A 20,200-nucleotide genomic window follows, 5' to 3' on the forward strand; every position below is an offset into this window, starting at 1 on the left:
GTCATCATAACAAGTTATAAGTAAAGATCTTGCTTCTGATAATAAAATGTATATTATCCTGCAATACATTTGGATAATTTTGTACATAAAATGGAAAATATTGTTTCATATCTAACATTTCATCAATCTATATGGTGCAAATATTACTTTCTTTAAACAATATCACTGCTGGGAAAACCACAGTTGAAACATGTAACTGGGATGCATAAAATATAGTGGGAATATGATGGTACACTTGATTGTACTTGCATTACCAATGTGTATTTCCATGCACATGTAATCACTGTTTTGCAATATTACAGATGGTGTAGAATTCTATTCTAAATGGCTAAAATTGCCTCTTAAATTATTTAACTGTATAGTTTATACAATTATGCAAATAGAGTATGAAAATTCCAGAAACAATCACATGCTGCATTTTTGGTTGAATAAAGAAGGCGTTATAAATAATTTAAACCCTGTCAATGTATCTATCAAACTTTGGAATGGACATACATAATAGTTATCATATATTAGGGATGAATGTATTGTAGATGTCATAATAACAATAAAACCATTAAATGTTCTTTGTTATTGTTGATTATTGTATTGTGGGAGGTTGACAGTATGAAGAAATATAGAGAAAAATAAATTCTGAGACTATAAATGTTCCTTTACACCAAATAAACTCCTCATCACCGGAATCTGTTAACACTGCTTTAGAATGAATCGGTTATGTTCAATCCTATAAGCACTTTACATGTCTGTAACTTTACTCACGTGAATAGTCCCATTAATGAGACTGCTCACCTTAGTAAAGTTACACACGTGCTTAAGTCTAACCCTAAGAGACCTATCCAACTTCTGAAATCAACAGAATGTTCAGATTGACTTCAATGGTAGTTAGGGCCCCAAACAGGAAGACCTGACCTGACCAGTCTCCTATATTGCTGAGAATACTCATTTTGAGGCACTTTTTAAAGATTACTCTGTTACAATGATATATTTAAATTTTCAGTGGAGACACAAATTTGTCCAGGATTTTCGAAGAAGCTATTTTTAAAAAACGATGAGTGAAGTTTGTCAACGTGGATCAGATTTTTTTTCTTCTAGTTTGAGGTCTTCTTCCTTCATATTATGTAGGAGAGACACACAACAAGCATCTCACACCTCAGCTTGACAGATACTGGAAAACCTTAGTAAGAGGCAGATTAAAAAATTAGTTTCTCCTATGCACCCACTAACAAAATTGAAGGAGTATCAGGAGCAAAAAGAAGGGAAACAGATCTGTTGTTCAGTTCCTGTTTCTTTTCTATTCCAGTCTCCCTTTGCTGAGGTACTGAACATATGTGGGTCTGTGCTAGGTGAAGCAGATTTATTGTAAAACAGTGAACGTGGGTCAGTACATTTATTGTGTGAGACAGTAAATGGGAGAAACTCTCTGTGACACTGAGAGTGGGGTAGGAGTCCTGCATCACTGCATGAGAGAGTGAATGGAGTAAGGGTCAGTAGCTCCATTATGTGAAGCAGAAAATGGGGCAGGTACTGCAGTAGCAGACTCAGAGACAGTGAACGGGATGTAGGGGGCAAGTTCACTGTATGAAGCAGTAAATGGGATGGCAGTGGGAAGTATGGCATAAAAAGGGGCAAACTGCGTGAGGCAATGAATGGGGTGGTGTGGCAGTAGGAAGTGCATTGTGAGGCAATGAAGAGCATGAGGTAGTAGTATAGAAGGTGCAGTATGAGACATGTAAGAGGGGGGATGACAGCGACAGTGCAGTAAAAGGCAAGGGGCTGGGGGTGAAGTGAGATGCAGTGAAGGAGGTGGGGGCGGCAGTGCAGAGAGAGGCAGGGAAGGGGTGGGGATGGAAGTGGTGGTGCAGTTAAGGCAATGAAGGAGATGGGGGTGCAATGGGTGAGGCCATGAATGGGGTAGGTGTGTCAGTAAGAGATGCAGAGTGGGAGGCCGTGTAGTGAGCTAGTAAAAGGTGACGATGACAGTGACAGTGCAGTGAGAGGCAGTAAAAAGGGTGGAGGTGCAGTGAAGGGGATGGGCGTGGGGGTGGCAATGGCGGAGCAATAGGCGCGGGGGGGAGGGGCGCTGCCGCCCGCTGATCCCGCCTCCTCCCGCAGGTGGCGGCGGCGGAAGTGACGCGGGGCGCGGGGGGCCTGTCGTTGGGGAAGATGGCGCCCGTGGCTGTGCTAGGCAGCGAAGAAGGTAAACAAGTGTGAGCGAGGGGGGGGACGAGATAGGGGTCCGGGGGGCGAGGCCGTGGCCGAGCGAGGGGCCGGGAGCGCTGGTGCCTGGGCAGTGCCGGCGGCGTCTCCCTCGCAGGCGCAGCGGGGAGGAGGGGCCCAGCCGCGCCCCCCACCCTCCCGCGAGCGTCGCCTCAGCCCTTGCCCCGCACTTCAGCCCCCGGGGCGCGCCGCCTCCTCCCCTGTCTTTATGTCACACCGAGACCCCCCGCTCTGCAGGCTGGGCGGGCGGAGCTGCGTCTTCAGTGCTGCTGCTGCTGAGAGGTAGGTGACGCCGCTGCCGGGACCCCCCTTCTCATCCTCCCGCGCCACCCGCCGCCGCCGCTGCTGGCCCGAGGGGTAGAGCCACTTCCGCGCCGGTTTAAACACCTTGCCCCCCTGCCCTTGTTTTCTCCCCTTCCCCCGTCCCCGATGGGCTGGGCAAAGGCGGTGTGACACCCCGCTCGCTCAGCCGCCTTTGCCGCCCCACGTGAGGGTTGGTGAGAGGCTTGTTGCGTGTCTCCAGCAGCAGCAGCTGCACAAGGGAAGGGGATGATCTTGGTAGGGGTTTCTAGTGTAACTGGTGGCGAGGGAATGCTCGGGGTTGTGTAACCGGCTGCAGCAGGGTGCCTGCACCTCTGGCCTGCGTGGTGGGCGCACGTCCTGCCCGGCCTCTGGTGTTTTTTACCTCTCACCTGGCTCTTCTGCCACCTAGAAGGTGTCGCGGGAAACTAGGTACCCCCTTCTAGGGTTTTCTCTTTTCTCCCACCCTTCCTGCACACCTTTTATTTCCAGAGGGAGACTGGCCTGGTGATCAGTCTTGTTCCCAATGGCGAGCACAACGTGTGAGGAGGTTGTGAAGTGGGTAGTGCTGAGTTTATGTTTTGTGTTCGTTTTAAATCTCTCCTTCTTTTAAAGTGAGATCAGTTAGCAACGGGAAAAGCCATGTAGGCTGAAACTTTATTTCCACGAAACATGCATGGTGTGGCCAACAGCACTATACAGTATAAGCTTCTCATGCCCATCCTTCCAATGTGCATCCTCTTTTGGAGCAGTCTGTTCTAGTTCAGTTTCCATATTCAGTCCAGGCCTGTGTGCTGAAGTTAGCAACAGGGTTGCTCACTGGTGTCCAATTCTGGTGAAGGGCTTTGTGTTCCAAAAATTTGGCCATGACTGAGATCACTAATTAGTATTTAGTCTGATGCTTGCAACTTGATGGAAGAATCCAAAGATTTTTATATTGGTAAGTAACCCATCTCCTATCTCTGAAAACTGCTACTCTATACATTGGGGCAACTTGATATTTGAGGTTTGATTCAGGAATACGCCAGTTACATAAATTGTAGTAGTCTCCCAAAAACATAAACTGGGGAGAAAAAAAAGTCTGCTCAGTAATCAGCGAGGGAGTAAAAATTGTATTAATTTATATCATGTGATTTGTAGGATTAGCAAATATTATCAAAACATGTAAAGAAATATCAGAGTAGATTATTGGAAATATAAAACTACAATAGGATGAAGAAAAAAACTATGTACAAAGTTTGCATTAAAATTAAGATGGAATGAATGTCCTTTATTTTGTTCTGCACTTTGTAAAGTGAGCTTTCAGTAGTAAGAATTTTGTGGTTTTTATTATATTACATTCCATATGGTAACAATTCAGACCCTTAAGTTTGTCAGTATAAACTGATCAATTTAGATGTTCAGGGCTATTAGGTATCAAAAGTTTGTCTTGCTACTTTATTAATGTTAAATGTTGCTATTTTAATAATCTTTTTGTTAATAATGACAACTTCACATTGAAAGCATCACTTTTTGACTATCACTAATTTACTGTTAGATCTGATTGTGACGTTCATTGCCTGGCTTGGCGAATATGCAAACACTAAATAAATAAATACATTGCTGAACAATTTTATGCCATGTCCAATACTGAAATTATTTAAAGGAAGGCAAATGCTATTGGCTGTAATATACAACATATTATTTAGGATGAAATCCTGTCCCCATAGAAATCAATGGCAAAACTCCTACTGACTTCAGTTGAATCAGTATTTCACTGTTGGATATTAATAACATGGTCATTTCAAGTTAAAATTTCATATCTACCAAGCTCTTGTAATGCAAGTTAATGAGACAGAAGTTCTGCAGAGTTAGGGGAGGTTCTGACTGGACTGGTAACTACAGCTGATTGTTTTGCCCATAGCTGCAACTGTGTTTTGGTTATGATAGAAATGGTTCATTCTTTTTATTATAATCTTAAAATGTGGTTTTAAAGGCCCATATGTTGCAGCAAATTTTAATGCACTGTGAATCATGTTATAAGATGGGAGTGCTCTAACCATGTGATGATATGCTTTCTCTTACCAGAAGTCCTGACTTATTAGACCATATTATCAAACAGTATTGCAGTTCTGATCTTTTTGGGACTATAACATGGTTTAGTTTCGGCTGTGCAGGCAAGACCAAACTGGGTTATAATATGAAACTCCATATATTAGACTACATGTTGCCTTTAGACAGAAACACACTAGTCTCATGTTGAGGATAGGAAAGGAAAGAGAGAGCTCCTGGCTTCCTAGTCACATTACAGAGTGATTTGCTTAGGTGGAGGAAACGTGAAGTCTAAATTTTTGCATTTTTATTGAAAACTTGAAAAAAGTCATTTCGTCATTGTCTTCTGAGAAATTGGCTGTAGCACTTTAATAGCAAATAGAATTACATATAAGTTTGCAAGTATGTGTGTGGGAGGAATAGAAAAATTATTTTGAAAAATACTTGCATCTGAAATTTTTATAGCACTTTGTTATAATTAAACTACCATATATACTCATTCATCAGCCCATTCATTTATAAGCCAATCCCCCCAAGATGGTTAGGTAAAAAGAGCAAAAAACTGTATGACCCTTTCATAAGCCAACCCTATTTCAGGGGTTGGCAAACTTTGGCTCCCGGCGGTCAGGGTGAGCCGCTAGGGGTCAGGACATTTTGTTTACTTGGAGCATCTGCAGGCCTGGAGCCCCTCAGCTCCCTGTGCCACTTCCTGCAGCTCCCATTGGCTGGGAACGGTGAACCGTGGCCACAGGGAGCTGAGGGGCTACATGCCTTGAAATGCTCCAGGTAAACAAAATGACAGTGTTTTAGATATTCAATTCAGTGATTCCATAGAGTTTAAAGTCATCAAATTTTGGTGTAGACCCTTTTTATAAGCTGCCCCCCCGCTCTTTGATGCATCACTTTTTTACCAAAAATATTTGGCTTATAAACGAGTATATATGGTATATTATTGCTCTTTGCTTTAGATTGAGGATATCAGCAATATAAATGAATTTTTTAGCAATTTCACTTTGTCTTTGAATTGTCCCTGACTCTATCCATTAGTCCACCCCATGTTTATTGCTATTTATAAGTTAGTGGTATAGAGAATTTTTTTTTTTGTAAATCTTGTGCTAAAAAAATAGGGCTCTGCATACCTATTCAAATGTGACAGGTTTCAGAGTGGTAGCTGTGTTAGTCTTGTGGCACCTTAGAGACTAACAAATTTGTTTGGGCATAAGCTTTCATGGGCTGAAACCCCCTTCATCGGATGCATGCAGTGGGAAATACAGTAGGAAGATATATATACACACAGGGAACTTGAAAAAATGGGTGTTGTCATATCAACTCTAACGAGACTAATCAATGAAGGTGGGCTATTATCAGCAGGAAGAAAAATAAACATTTGTAGTGATAATCAGGATGGCCCATTTCAAACAGTTGACAAGAAGATGTGAGTAAGAGTAGGGGGAAAATTAGCATGGGGAAATAGTTTTTACTTTGTGTAATGACCCATCCACTCACAGTCTTTATTCAAGCCTAATTTAATGATGTCCAGTTTGTAAATTAATTCCAGTTCTGCAGTTTCTGATTGGAGTCTGTTTTTGAAGGTTTTTTTGTTGAAGAATTGCGACTTTTAGGTCTATAATTGAGTCACCAGGGTGGTTGACGTGTTCAACTAGTTTTTGAATGTTATAATTCTTGATGTCTGATTTGTGTCCATTTATTCTTTTGCATAGAGACTGTCCGGTTTGGCCAATGTACATGGCAGAGGGGCATTGCTGGCACGTGATGGCATATATCACATTGGTAGATGTGCAAGTGAACGAGCTTCTGTTGGTGAGGCAGATGTGATTAGGTTCTATGACGGTGTCTCTTGAATAGATATGAAGACAGAGTTCGCAGCGGGCTTTGTTGCAAAGATAGGTTCCTGGTTTAGTGTTTTTGTTGTGTGATTGCTGGTGAGTATTTGCTTCAGGTTGGGGGACTGTCTGTAAGCAAGGACTGGCCTGTCTCCCAAGATCTGTGAGAGTGAGTGATTGTCCTTCAGGATAGGTTGTTGATCCTTGATGATGCGCTGGAGAGGTTTTAGTTGGGGGCTGAAGGTGACGGCTAGTGGTGTTCTGTTACTTTCTTTGTTGGGCCTTTCCTGGAGTAGGTGACTTCTGAGTATTCTTCTGGCTCTGTCAATCTGTTTGTTTCTTCATTTCAGCAGGTGGGTATTGTAGTTTTAAGAACGCTTGATAGAGACCTTTTAAGTGCTTGCCTCTGTCTGAGAGATTGGGGCAAATGCGGTTATATCTTAGAACGTGGCTGTAGACAATGGATCATGTGATGTTGTCATAAACAGATAGCTAAGGGTTAATGTCTCTTTCTCCTATAAAAGGGTTAACAAACAGTAACCTGAAACACCTGACCAGAGGACCAATCAGGAAACAAGACTTTTTCAAATCTGGGTGGAGGGAAGTTTTGGGTGTGGGTTCCTTGTTCTTTGTCTTGGGTCTGTGCCTTCTCCGCTCTGAGAGTGATTTTTCTATCTCCAGGCTTTCTAATCTTCTGTTTCCAATTTGTAAGTACAAGGATAGTAAGACAATAGGTTTATATTGTTTTTTTGTATTTACATGTGTATAGTTGCTGGAATGTGTTAAATTGTATTCTTTTTGGATAAGGCTGTTTGTTCATTTTTTTTCCTTTAAGCAATTGACCCTGTATATTGTCACCTTAATACAGAGACCATTTTATGTCCTTTTTTCTTTCTTTTTTTATATAAAGCTTTCTTTTTAAGACCTGTTTGAGTGTTTTTCACTGGTTAAGGCTAAGAAACGAAGGGAGGGGGAAAGTCTCTTTGTGTTAGCTTTACTAAGCCTGACTTTGCATACCCTCTAGGTGAGGGGGGAGAGAGGTTAGATCTCTTGCTCCTTGTGTTTCAAGGACTTGAAGCAGGGAGGGTGGAATCCCTTTGTTTAGATTCACGGAGCTAGAATCTGTATATCTCTCCAGGAACCCAGGGAGGGAACACCTGTAGGGGAAGAGGGAGAAGGGAAGTGGGTTATTACCCTTTGTGGTGAGATTCAAGGAATCTGGGTCTTGGGGTCCCCTGGGAAGGTTTTGGGGAGACCACAGTGAGCTAGGCACTGTATAATTCCTGGCTGGTGGCAGCAATTACCAGGTCCAAGCTGGTAACTAAGCTTGGAGGTTTTCATGCTAACACCCATATTTTGGACGCTAAGGTCCAGATCTGGGAAGAAAGTTATGACAGATGTGGTCTGGATGAAAGCTTGAGGCATGAAGGGTAAGAATAGCAGTCAGTAGGTTTCCGGTATAGGGTGATGTTTGTGACCATTGCTTATTAGCACTGTAGCGTCCAGAAAGAGGATCTCTTTGTGTGGACTGATCCAGGCTGAGGTTAATGATGGGATGGAAATTGTTGAAATCATGGTGGAATTCCTCAAGGGCTTCTTTTCCATGGGTCCAGATGATAATGTCATCAATGTAGCCCAAGTAGAGTAGGGGTGTCTGGGACAAGAGCTGAGGGAGCGTTGTTCTAAGTCAGCCATAAAAATGTTGGTATACTGTGGGGCCATGTGGATATCCACAGCAGTGCCGCTGAGTTCTGTTATGTGGCAAGATATGTATTTAATGGGATAGAAGATGCATAGCTTTTTTTTTTTTCTTTCCACTCTCTCAGTATAAATTGTGTGAGACTAGAGGGGCTCTGAGGGTTCTTTATATTGTGTTAAGATGGAAGAGTCTCCTTCAACATCTTTTCTCCCACATTTCTTAAAAATCTGGTTACAAACTTGACAAGTGAGTTTAATAGTATCTGACACGCAGAAGGCAAAGTATTTTGGGTTAGGTAAATGAAGATTTACTAAAAATAATCCTTCATCTGTCTTTTTTAAATGCTCTACTTTTTTTTCTTTTAAAAGCAGCACTTGTAATGTTAAACTCCTTTTTGAAACATTAGGTAATAATGAAGTGTTTGGCAGCTTGCATTAACCTTATTGAGTCTTAGGCTAGAAATGGAAATGAACCCTCTCATTTTCACAGGATGGCAGATGTTTTGGAAACCCAAAGATGTCAGTGGAATTTTAGCCGTTACTCTTTGAAGGCAGGTTTATTTTTTATGTATTGTGAGGATGTTTTCCACCTCACCTTCTGGCATCCTACTTTTCAAATAGAGTAAATTCAGAATTTTAAGAGGGGGTACTTTATTTCCAAGTGCTTTCAGTTACTTAACTATTTAACAATCACAGTGGGATGGATGGATGAAAATCTTGAATGTAATCACTGTACTAAAATGTAAGGAACATGTTTCCCTCTTCTTTTCTCTGAATCTCTATCTGAAGAGCAGCAGTGCAAATCAGCAAATGCTCCTTTGAACATGGTGCATTTTTTTGTCCCTCCTCTTTCTGCCAATCTCTTCCTGTGCATTTTCACCCTTAATGTTTAATTGTCTTCCAACTTTCTTTAGAGCATTATGAAGCAGTCTTTCAAGGCACCCTGTTACCCATTTATTTCCTTTTCTAACTCCAGATACCCTACATCATGATACCTATGTATTAAACCATGGAGGGTGAGCCTGATGTAGCCGTAGAGCCTACTAACACTGTTCCTTTGGCCAGAGGGTAGTTGGAAAAGGCCCTTCCTCAGGGATTCTTTGTCATGTCTCATACTTTATCCACAGAGTGAGGGATTAGGTCAGGGGTGGGCAAACTTTTTGGCCTGAGGGCCATGTTGGAAAATAGAAATTGTATGGCGGGTCATGAATGCTCACAAAATTGGGGTTGGGGTGTGGGAGGGGGTGAGGGCTCTGGTTGGAGGTGTGGGCTCTGGGGTGGGGCTGGGGATAAGAGGTTTGGGGTGCAGGAGGGTACTCTGTGCTGGGATCGTGGGGTTTGGAGAGCGGGCGGGGGATCAGGGCTGGGGTAGAGGGTTGGGGCTTGGGGAGAGGCTCAGGAGTGCAGTCTCCGAGAACGCTTACCTCAAGTGGCTCCCGGTGACGTCCCTTCTCTGGCTCCTATGCATGGAGCGGCCCCCAACCATGATAGAGCGCCGTAGCGGGGCCGAGTGGCATGGTGTAGCCCCCGACCCGGCACCCTGGAGCTGGGCAAGCCCCAAATCCCGCTACCCAGTGGGAGCTCATGGGCTGACTGAAAATGGTTAGGCTCATGGAACGTAGTTTGCCTGCCCCAGATTAGGTTGTTATGAGACAAATGTGTGCTGCCATTGACCGTCCTGTGGAACTTTCCTTAATTTTTGCTAGGCAAATCCTTTTCCCTCATTGGGGAGAGGACTTCTGTTTCTGTTTTCTTCTCCTTTCCTTCTGAAGTGTTGGTGATGCTGGGGGTGAGGAGTTTAGGGCATGGTTCTTTCTCCCCCCTTCCCACACCCAATAGTGCTCATTCTCAGCTGGTTGTCATAGTTTTCCTTAGTAGGAGCAGCAGAGGAGGGGAAATAACATGACTTCAGTTGTTTTCATTCTGCTTGTGGGGACATGCTATATGCAGGAACAACAGAGGCAGAGGTGTGATGTCTCACAGTTATAGGTTTTGGGGTGACGATGGACAATTTCTCTTCTCTCTGCAGATTGACATGAGGGGGATCATACCTTTTCCTCCACTGCCCCTGAACATAGCCTGTCCCCATCATGAATGTGGAAGGAAACTTACTGAAATAATTGTCATTTTCACTCTGCTACTGCTACTCCTGTTGATGGAAATTTTAGTAGGGTTCAGGGATTAACCTGTATTTCGTGTAGAGCACACTTCTGTGATCAGTACTGCTGTGCCTGAAGATTGCCAGCAGGATCCAACAATGTGGGAATAGCACTAATGTTTTTGGACAGGCCTGTAAATGCCCACTCATCATTTGAACTTGAGGTAGGCTGCATTTTTTTCCTTTCTGTGCTATCAGTTAAGGAATGGGGCGGGGGATGAGCTGCATACAGAATCCCCTCTAGTAATTTTCAGTTAAAATGACAGTTGTCAAGATGTGAGGCTTAGAGTGAGGACAACATTATGACTAGAGCCCTATCAAATTTGCAGTCCATTTGGTAAATTTCAGAAAGAAAGGATTTAAAAAATCTTAAATTTCCTGGTGGTGTAACTGGAGGCAAGTCCTGACCCAAAAGAGGCTATCCTACAATAGTCAGATTTCACAGGAGAGACCAGATTTCATGGTCCATGATGCATTTTTCACGGCCATGAATTTAGTAGGGCCCTAATTATGACCACTGTCTTAAACCTGTGACGCTTGGCATACCAGGTATGAGCCATTTTTTTCTTCATAATATTTAAATATAAACAGTTTGGTAATTTTTAAGTCTTATAGAAATGATTTTTTGAAAATTAGTGGTTTCTTAAATTTATCACCACTATAATATATTTCAGTTTTAAATACTTTGTGCCAACAACCCATTTAGTTTTTAAATTAAATACAGAAAACTAATTTAATGTAATGACTGTTGCAGGAAATTCAGAGTTAAGGGCAATTTTATTAAATTAATATAAAAACATTCACACTTCAAAGTTAATGGCTTGGCTTAAACTGGAAAAAGCCAGAAATTTCAGTGTAAAGGCTGAAACTCTTGCCCATTTAAGTAAATCCTAGATATTGAATAAGAATTTTTTTTTCCTGACTAGGTGTCTTCCCAAATCCCTATAAGGTGGTGTCCCATCATACTCTTACTTTTCAATTTCCTACTCCCATGTATGTTTTGCCATTAAATATTTAGCACATATGCAATGCCTTCCATCTGAGAAACATCGAGTGCTTAATATGCAGTTGAGCCTTAACAACCCCCCAACACGTGCGGAAGTATTTACTGAGTTTTACTCTAAACTGTGCTTCTGATGGCCTTAATATTTTGCACTCCCATGTATATTTTCCACTTCTTCAGACTTGCTATCTAGTTAGGCCTCACAAATAGCACTAAGAAGTAGATAAAAAATAATTATCTCCATTTTACAGCAGGGGAAGATAGAGACGTAAGTCACTTGATCAAAATGCTTTGTTTCCATGAAAAATCTAATAGAGAGAATTGAAATACTTTCACCTTCTGCTATAACAAGCCTTTACAAATTATTGCTTTGTAAAGGCCTATGGAGTCTTTTTTTTTAAGATGAAGAAGTTTCTCTTTCTTTCAGATGCCTTTAATATCTTAACTGTTTGTTTTGTGCTCTCCAGTGATATGTTCTTATGGGGATCACTATGGAAAGAAAAGTGCAATGTGACTAGCTTTTGGAGGCATTACATAATTATCTGGCCATAGAGTGATGTAAAATTAATAGAATATAAATAGTATTATCTCATTTGCACATTAATCTGCTTTTAGCACCAGAAATTTGAAATAAATGTGTCGTCTTACACTTGATATCTAGAAACTTGTTCTAGCTGCATTTTTGTTGCTTAAATTGATTTTCAAGGCTGCAAAACAGAAAAAGTGATTTTAAAAATGGATGTTTTCTGCAAAGGGTGGCCCACCGAAGCATTTTTTGGAGATAATTTATTTTCATTGACATTTAACAAATTGATATTAATGTTAAAGTTCTTCTGGTCTGGAAAAGCTTGTATTCTGTAAACTCTTAGAACTAATACTTTCTGCTTTGATTCCTTTTTTTCAGGTGATTCATGGCAGGGGACGTGGAAGGGTTTAGCTCCGCCATCCATGATACCAGTGTCTCTGCTGGTTTCAGAGCACTGTATGAGGAGGGATTGCTTCTTGACGTCACTCTTGTCATTGAAGACCACCAGTTTCAGGCCCATAAAGCCCTGCTTGCCACCCAGAGTGATTACTTCAGGATTATGTTCACAGCCGACATGAGGGAGCGAGATCAAGATAAAATCCATTTGAAAGGTCTGACTGCCACAGGCTTTAGCCACGTCCTCCAGTTCATGTACTACGGAAACATTGAACTGAGCATGAACACTGTTCATGAGATTCTGCAGGCTGCCATGTATGTTCAGCTTATAGAAGTGGTGAAGTTCTGCTGCTCTTTTCTTTTAGAAAAAATCTGCTTAGAAAACTGTGCAGAAATTATGAGACTATTAGATGATTTTGGTGTAAACATCGATGGAGTCAGGGAAAAGTTGGACTCCTTTCTGCTAGAGAATTTTGTGCCACTCATGTCCAGACCTGACTTCTTGTCCTATCTGAGCTTTGAAAAGCTTATGTCTTATTTGGATAATGATCATCTGAGCAGGTTTCCAGAGATAGAGCTGTACGAGGCTGTTCAGGCTTGGCTGCGGCATGATAGAAGACGCTGGAGACATACCGACACCATCATTCAGAACATCAGGTTTTGTTTGATGACACCATCCAGTGTTTTTGAGAAGGTTGGTGCATTTGAAAGCAATAGGCAGGATTCATCATTTAGCTAGGGCAGCATGCCGTTAAATAGGTAAGATTCCCAAACCTGTTAGGAGGGGGAAAAAAAGACAGAGCATTGATACTTTTTTTTTTCTTTCTGGCAAATAACATATATCGAGGATCTAATATCTGAAAGTAATGTCTTCTACTTTTAGAAAATAGCTTGTTTTATAACTGGAGAACTGGTAGGTTTACTGTGTTTGTTTGTAAATGATTCCTTATGAGGACATTTTAAGTAAGTTCATCCATATGAAGTTCAGTTTATTTCAGTCATTCTTAATGCTGTCCACATCTCGCTGCTTGATTTTTTTTGATTTTTTTTTATTATTATTTTTTTTTTTTTTGAAAATCCTTGAGAGGCCCAAAGTGGATAGGGCCTACCGTATGTACTTGATCATAAGCTGGTTCATTTATAAGCTGATCCACCCAAGATGGATAAGTAAAAAATGGAAAATTTTTATGACTCGTTCATAAGCCGACTCTATAATTCAGGGGTCAGCAAACTTTGGCTTCCGGGCCATCAGGATAAGCCGTTGGCAGGCCAAGATGGTTTGTTTGTCTCAAGCGTCCAAAGGCACTGCTGTAAACCTAAGTAAACAAAGTGTCCCGGTGCGCCAGCTGCTTACCCTGACAGGCCAGGACAGCAACTGGTGGGGAAATTTTTTGAGAAGGAGAAGCTAGGGATCAGGGGAGTAACCCCTGAGACCACCCCCCACATGACCCTAGCCTGGGACCCCCACACTCTCCCCATCTCATCCTTTCCCACCTTATCTGGGGAGAGCCAGAGGAGGATGTCTCTGACCTGGCTGGAGTTGCTCTGGCAGGCTGGGCTGCGCAGTCACAGCCTGCTCCGGCGGGCCAGACTGGACGGCATGGCCGCAGCATGTTCCAGCAGGCTGGGTCAGGTGACATGGCCTCAGTGTGCTCCGGCGGGCCAGGTGGCCTGGCCACAGCCTGCTCTGGGGGCAGGGCTGAGTAGCACGGCTGCAGCATGCCAGCCCCGAAGCTGCAGCTGCTCCTGAGGCTAGGGGGAGAGCACTGTGGCCAGAAGCGCAGAGAGTCTGGCCCCGGCTCTTCCCTTCTGTCTCTGCTGGCTGTGCTGCCTCTCCTTCCTCCTTCTGTTTGCGGGGAGGGGCTGTGTTCCACCTCTCCCTCTCTATACCCGTTCATAAGCTGACCCCCTTCTCTGGTGCTTCCCTTTTTTTACTAAAAGAATTCAGCTTATGAACAGGTATATACGGTATATTATTGTAACTGGGCATCAGCATAATCAAAATCAATTCTCACTGACATTTACTTTTAGATAGATATTGTGTACATGTTTTTTAAAAATCTACACTTTAATTGAGGTCACTAGATACTTTGGTGATGGGTGCTATAAATGTATGTTATAAAAGAAGAAAACTGTATACCTATTACTCAACATTTTGGTTTATGTTAAAATGGTAAGGTGAAATTTTCAGAAGTTCCTAAGTCTCATTGAAAGGCAATGGTATTTAGGCTCCAGAGTCACTAAGGCACTTCTCGTGGGAGAATATCTTCGAGATTGTGTGCATGCATGCAAGTGTCTGATCCTCCTCTCTTGTATGTCAGCATAACTCCACAAACTTCAGTGGAGCTGGAGAGATTGACAGTAGATCTGGACCAGCATAACTTTAAAAAAAAAAAAATCTCTCAGTAAATGAGTAAATTATTTAAAAAGTCGTTGCTTTGATTGGGCAGAAAAATTACTTAGAGAGCTCCTATTTCAGCAGTTAACTGATATTCTTAGGCTCTTATTCTGTTCTTGGTTACACAAGTGCAATTTCAATGAAGTGAGTAGAATTTGTTCTATGGAGTGATATCTGTTCCTGCTGCCACTTCGCTCTGTTGATTTCTATTTCACTATAAACACAGTTGCGCATGCTCAGGAAATAAAATTTTGGGTAAATTAGCAGCAACAATCAATGAGCAAGTTCCTTGAAATCAGTCACCACTTGTCAGCTGGTATAAAATAAACACTGTTCTTACAGCCAGATTTTGATTTCAAAATGCCTATGATTCTACTTCATAACAGTAAAATTTTTTTTCTTAATCTGTACTTTTTACACAATTAAAGTCAATATTCTTTTGTATTGCTGTATAAAAATGTATAGTACAGAATGAGTCTTCATTAATATTTAAACTTTCATTGTCTGCACAAAGTATGTACAGTTCTGAAAACAAACTTTGAGACAACAGCTTGGTGTTCCTTTCCATTTTGGATTTTTTCAATTTACAAATAAAATGTAGATTTTTTTTTTAACCTGCAATTGAAAACTAACACTTGCAGTGGGTTTTTTGTCTTGTGCATCAGCACCTGTAGCAAATATTAAGAAATTGGGAGTAAGAGTCCTGATCCTGCAAAGACTTCCACACATGCTTGATTTTGCATGTTACATGTAGTCCCATTGACATTTGCTAACAATTTTGTTGTTTGTCTATAATTTACTTGTAATTCCTTGGATCCCAAAAGTGCTTCACTGATCAAATCAGATATCATATATAGCCTCAAAGATCAGAAGAGGATTCGTCAATTGCCAAATTAATAGTGTAAAAAACATTTCAAGCTTCTGAAAGAGCAAGTATTTATCAGTAATAGAAAATTACCCCCCCCCCCCAAAAGCATCTCAGTGTAGCCGAGGGACACAAGTTAGTGAAAGCACAGGTATGCAAAACAAGAATCCTTTAATTAAGCTGATGTGAGGGTTTTTGTTCTTCACCATGACATGAATTTTGTACATTCCGTCATAACTTTGAGTTTTGTTGTTTTTTGCCATATTCTCCTTGGATTAATATATTTAAATGTGGGGTTTTTTTGGTGGGGGGGTATGTAATTTGCTTTGTAGTTCAACTTTGGTCTTGGTATCTGGTAAATACAGTATTTATCGAGTAGACCTGTTCTGAGTTAGATTATCTCACTTAAGTAGTTCCAAAACTTTAGTGGAGGTACATGGGTGAACAGAGGTTGTAGGATTTGGCCCTTTCTGTGTAAAAATGTATGTTTAAGCACTAATGCGTAAATTTATCAGAATTTTTTTTTGACGTATAAGAAGCAGCTAACTACATTAGAGATGTTTGTTACACTTTCATTTTGTTTTCTTCTGAACAGATTGTAATAATTTATGTAGTTTACTTAATTTACATTATGTGCCTATACTAACCTGTAGGCATATATAAAATAAATACACCTCTACCTCAATATAATGCTGTCCTTGGGAGCCAAAAAATCTTACCGCGTTATAGGTGAAACGGTGTTATATTGAACTCCCTTTGATCCAGAGGAGTGCGGAGCCAGCCCCTCTCCCTCCCCCCCCGGAGCACTGCTTTACCACGTTCTATCCAAATTCGTGTTGTATCGGGTAGCGTTATATCAAGGTAGCGGTGTATAACTTAAATACAGTTTTTTTTTAAAATGACTTAAATGTTGCATTAGATTAAAGAGACAAGGTGGGTGAGGTAATACCTTTTATTGGACCAAATGACAAGTTTTGGATCTTACCCAGAGCTCTTCATCAGATCTGGGAAACATAGAGCGTGGCAGCTAAATACAAGGTGGAACAGACTGTTAACTCCTTATGCTAAACAGATTATAAAAGACCATTCAAGGTGAAATGGGCAGCTAACACCTCTGCAATTGTAGCCCAAAGGAGGGTTAGTGGGTTATAGATTGTTGTAAGGAGCCATAAATCCATTGTCCTTTATTAAGTCCACGATTTTTAGGCTATCAGTCTACGCTAAGCAGTTTTTAGCAACAGCTACTGCCGTGCCACTAAAAGGCATGCTCTCCTGCTGACAAAAACACTAACACCCTCAACGACCTGTATTAGCATTGTCCTCAGGCAGTGGTCCCCAACGTTTTTGTGGCCAGTATCACATTCATGTTTTCAGAAGAGTGTGGCAGGCACCAACAATTTTTCAAGGCTTATTTTGTATTTGTACATTGAATAATACCCACATCATATTTAATATTACATAATATATGAATCCATAAGATAAAAAAGGTAATTTTACATGTAAAAGGTATGTATTAAATTATTCGGCAATTACTCTTTCACCTTACCATGTGAATTTGCTCTTTTTTTATCTATCTGTAAGAAAAATTAAGGAGTTTTTACAAAATAAATATCATAAAGCGTTTTCATCTTATTTATTTTAAAAAAAGTAAAACGTTGAACTGCTGGTCCAAATATATTTATTATTCTTACTTTAACATAGCCAGTTGTGGTTAATTAAAAATATTCTTTGTATTGTTACGTGTATCTGTATTTCAATAAACAAATACAAAAAAAGTTAAACACAAGTTAATCATACATGCTCATCAGCACTTAATAGAAAATAGGTATCCTTAATTCACGTGGTTTTTCTAATAAAGTCAGTTTGATTTTTGGCACTGCATTTCTTCAGCCAATTTTTTTAGTTGGGAGAGTAGGATGATATTCCCATTTGTAAGCAATTGTCAAGCTGGGCATCTATAAGCCAAGATCTGTATTTTGATTTTATGATGTTCATTGTTGAAAACAGAACTTCGCATAGATAAGTGGAACCGAAATAAGATTTTATTTTGTATGCTACATTTTTTTAAGGCAGGAAACTTTTTTCGATCAGCCAGATTCCAAAAGTTTTCATCTGTTGCGCAGGATTTTAGAACAATATCATTTTGAAGGTCCAAAATCTCCAGTTCCATGTTTTCTATTCTTACTTGAATGAGACTCGTAATTGATGTAGCCATTTCTGTTACCTCTATTTGGCAAGTAAAAGGATTCACAAGAAAGGCAACTACAGGCTCAATGATGGTGAACTGCTGAAATCTCTTTTCAAATTGTTCCAGAAGTATTTGAATGTGGATAACAAAGGGTGATGGGTTAAAATCACTGTCACATACCATTTTCTTCATACTTGGGAAATGTATGAGAGACTTAGTCTTCGTATGTGACATCCACAAGATCAGTTTTGTTTTGAATGATTTTACAGACTCTGTTATTTGAGCCACATGTTTGTCTTTTCCCTGGAGCTCAAGATTTAAAATGTCCAATTTGTCAGTGATGTCGGCAAGAAAAGCCAAGTCCATTAACCAGCTGGAGTCTTCTAGTTGCTCGAAGTTCTGATTTGTGGACTTCAGAAACTCTTTGATCTCTTCAATTAGGCTTAAAAAACATGCAAAAACTTTACCTTTGCTCAGCTATCATACTTCTGTGTGCAAGATAAGAACAGATTGTTTATCATCAACATCTTCCAACAGGGCCTTAAAAAGTCGGCATTGCAAGGTTTTGCTTGAATAGAGTTAATTATTTTAATAACGACATTCATGACGTGTTAAAAAGAAAGAACTTTGATGCACAGAGCTTCTTGGTGGATAATGCAATGATAAGACACAAAGTTTGGAAAGGATTCATTCTTCTGCCCACTATTGCTGGTGCCCCATCAGTGGTGATAGCAGACAGCTTGTGTAGTGGCATACTAATTGATGTTGCGTATGATTTGAATAAATTATAGATGTCCTCACCCTTTGTTTGCCTTTTCATAGGCAATACTTTTAGTAACTCTTTTTTACAGTGAAGTCACTGAATACCATCCTCATAACTGCCAGCTGCGCTGTATCCAATACATCTGTTGACTCATCGAATTGCAGTGAAAACCAGTCACATTTCCAAGTCATCCTTTAGCTGAGTTTGCATGTTGCTTGAAATTGCATGTATCGTCCTTGTAACTGTGTTGTCTCATAACTGCAAGTCTTGTATTGCTGACAAAATCTCACCCTTGTTAGTAAATCCTTGAAACAGGCAATCAGCACCAGTCAAAAATGCTTCCTTCAACAATTCACTATCTTGAAAGGGTTTTTTCTTCTTTCCAAGCAGATGAGCAATTTTAAAGGAAGCAATAGTAGCACTTTTAGACTTTACCATTTGTCTAGTGAAAACAGATTGCTGGGCAGATAGATTTGATTTGAGTTGATTAATTTTCTTCTTTCTCAACTCCAGATTTAAGTGGATGGCTAATGTCAAAAGAGCCATGCTTAGTGTAGAAATGGCGTTCAACATTGTTTTTTCGGCACTGCAACAGCATCCCTGCACAATAAGCAAACACATTTCCCTTTATTTTCAATAAAACAATAGCATTCTTCCTACTCTGCATTGAAATAATGCGTATTTTGTCTTTTATTTGAACCACTCATTTTGGGGCAAAATGTTAAAAAAAATAATTAAATTGCAAAGCACAAGACAACAGCAGTATCAGTGCAGGAAGAATACTCACGTACAGGGCCGGCTCCAGGCACCAGTGGAGCAAGCACGTGCCTGGGACAGCACACGCTACGGGGTGGTATTCCGTCCATTCTGCAGAGTTGAGCATTTTTGTTTTGTTTTGTGGGCGGCCATTCTGAGCAGTGCAGAGAGAAGCCGGAGAGAAGGTGCAAGGACAGACAACACCAGTGCCTGCAGCCCCGGAATACTCTGTCCCCAGCAGGCACGGGGCCCCGGCTTCTCTCCCCTGCTGGGCACTAGGCGGGCTCCACACCTGCCAGGGACAGAGAACACCGGTGCCCGCAGCCCCGGAGTTCTCTGTCCCCAGCAGGTGTGGGGCTGCAAAGCCGGAGAGAAGCCACAGTCTTGCACCTGCCAGGGACAGAGAACACCGGCGCCCGCAGCCTGCAGCCCCGGAGAAGACAGAGAGAAGCCGCAGCCCTGGAGTTCTCTGTCCCTGGTAGGCACGGAGCCGCGGCTTCTCTCCTCTGCTGGGCACTAGGCGGGCGCACATAAATGCCAGGCGGGCGCCATGGCGGGGACCACTTGTCAGGAGAGAGCTCCTGCTGACAAAGTGCTGTTCACACTTGTGCTTGTCGTTGGCAAAACTTTTGTCTTTTAGGGATGTGTGGTTTTTTTAACACCTCTGAACCACAAAAGTTTTGTCTTTCACTTTCCAGTGTAGACAAAGCCTTAGGCCTTGTCTACACTGCTACTTTACAGCGCTGAATCTTTCTCACTCTGGGGGGTGAAAAAACATCCCCCTGCGTGCTGCAAGTTTCAGCGCTGTAAAGTGGCAGTATAGATAGTGCACCCAGTGCTGGTAACTACTCCCCTTGTGAGGGGGTGGTTTTTTTTTTTTTTTTTTTTTTTTTTTTTTTTTTACTCTCAGTGCTGGTGCTGCAATTACATAGCCACACAGCAGTGCTTTAACATTGCTAGTGAGGACATACCCTTAGTGTCTAATGGCTGATCTACACTAGAATCACTACAGCGTTGCAGCTGTAGCACTGCTAGTGCAGATGCTCTATGCCAGTGG

General features: G+C 41.4%; 1 protein-coding gene across 2 annotated transcripts in view; it reads left to right on the forward strand.

The window, feature by feature from the left end:
- Positions 1-2,133: 2,133 nt before the first annotated feature.
- Positions 2,134-20,200, forward strand: part of KLHL15 (kelch like family member 15) — a 40,615-nt gene continuing 22,548 nt past the window's right edge. Inside the window, exons 1-2 of one of the 2 annotated variants that reach the window (XM_050936585.1) lie at positions 2,134-2,197; positions 12,156-12,867. In XM_050936585.1, coding sequence (XP_050792542.1) covers positions 12,163-12,867 — 705 coding nt within the window. In that variant the 5' untranslated portion in view covers positions 2,134-2,197; positions 12,156-12,162. Of the gene's footprint in view, positions 2,198-2,252; positions 2,500-12,155; positions 12,868-20,200 lie in introns of those variants that run through there. The other variant, XM_050936584.1, reaches the window with a different exon arrangement.

The sequence above is a fragment of the Gopherus flavomarginatus genome, chromosome 1 (assembly GCF_025201925.1).
Source record: "Gopherus flavomarginatus isolate rGopFla2 chromosome 1, rGopFla2.mat.asm, whole genome shotgun sequence".
Lineage (NCBI taxonomy): Eukaryota > Metazoa > Chordata > Testudines > Testudinidae > Gopherus > Gopherus flavomarginatus.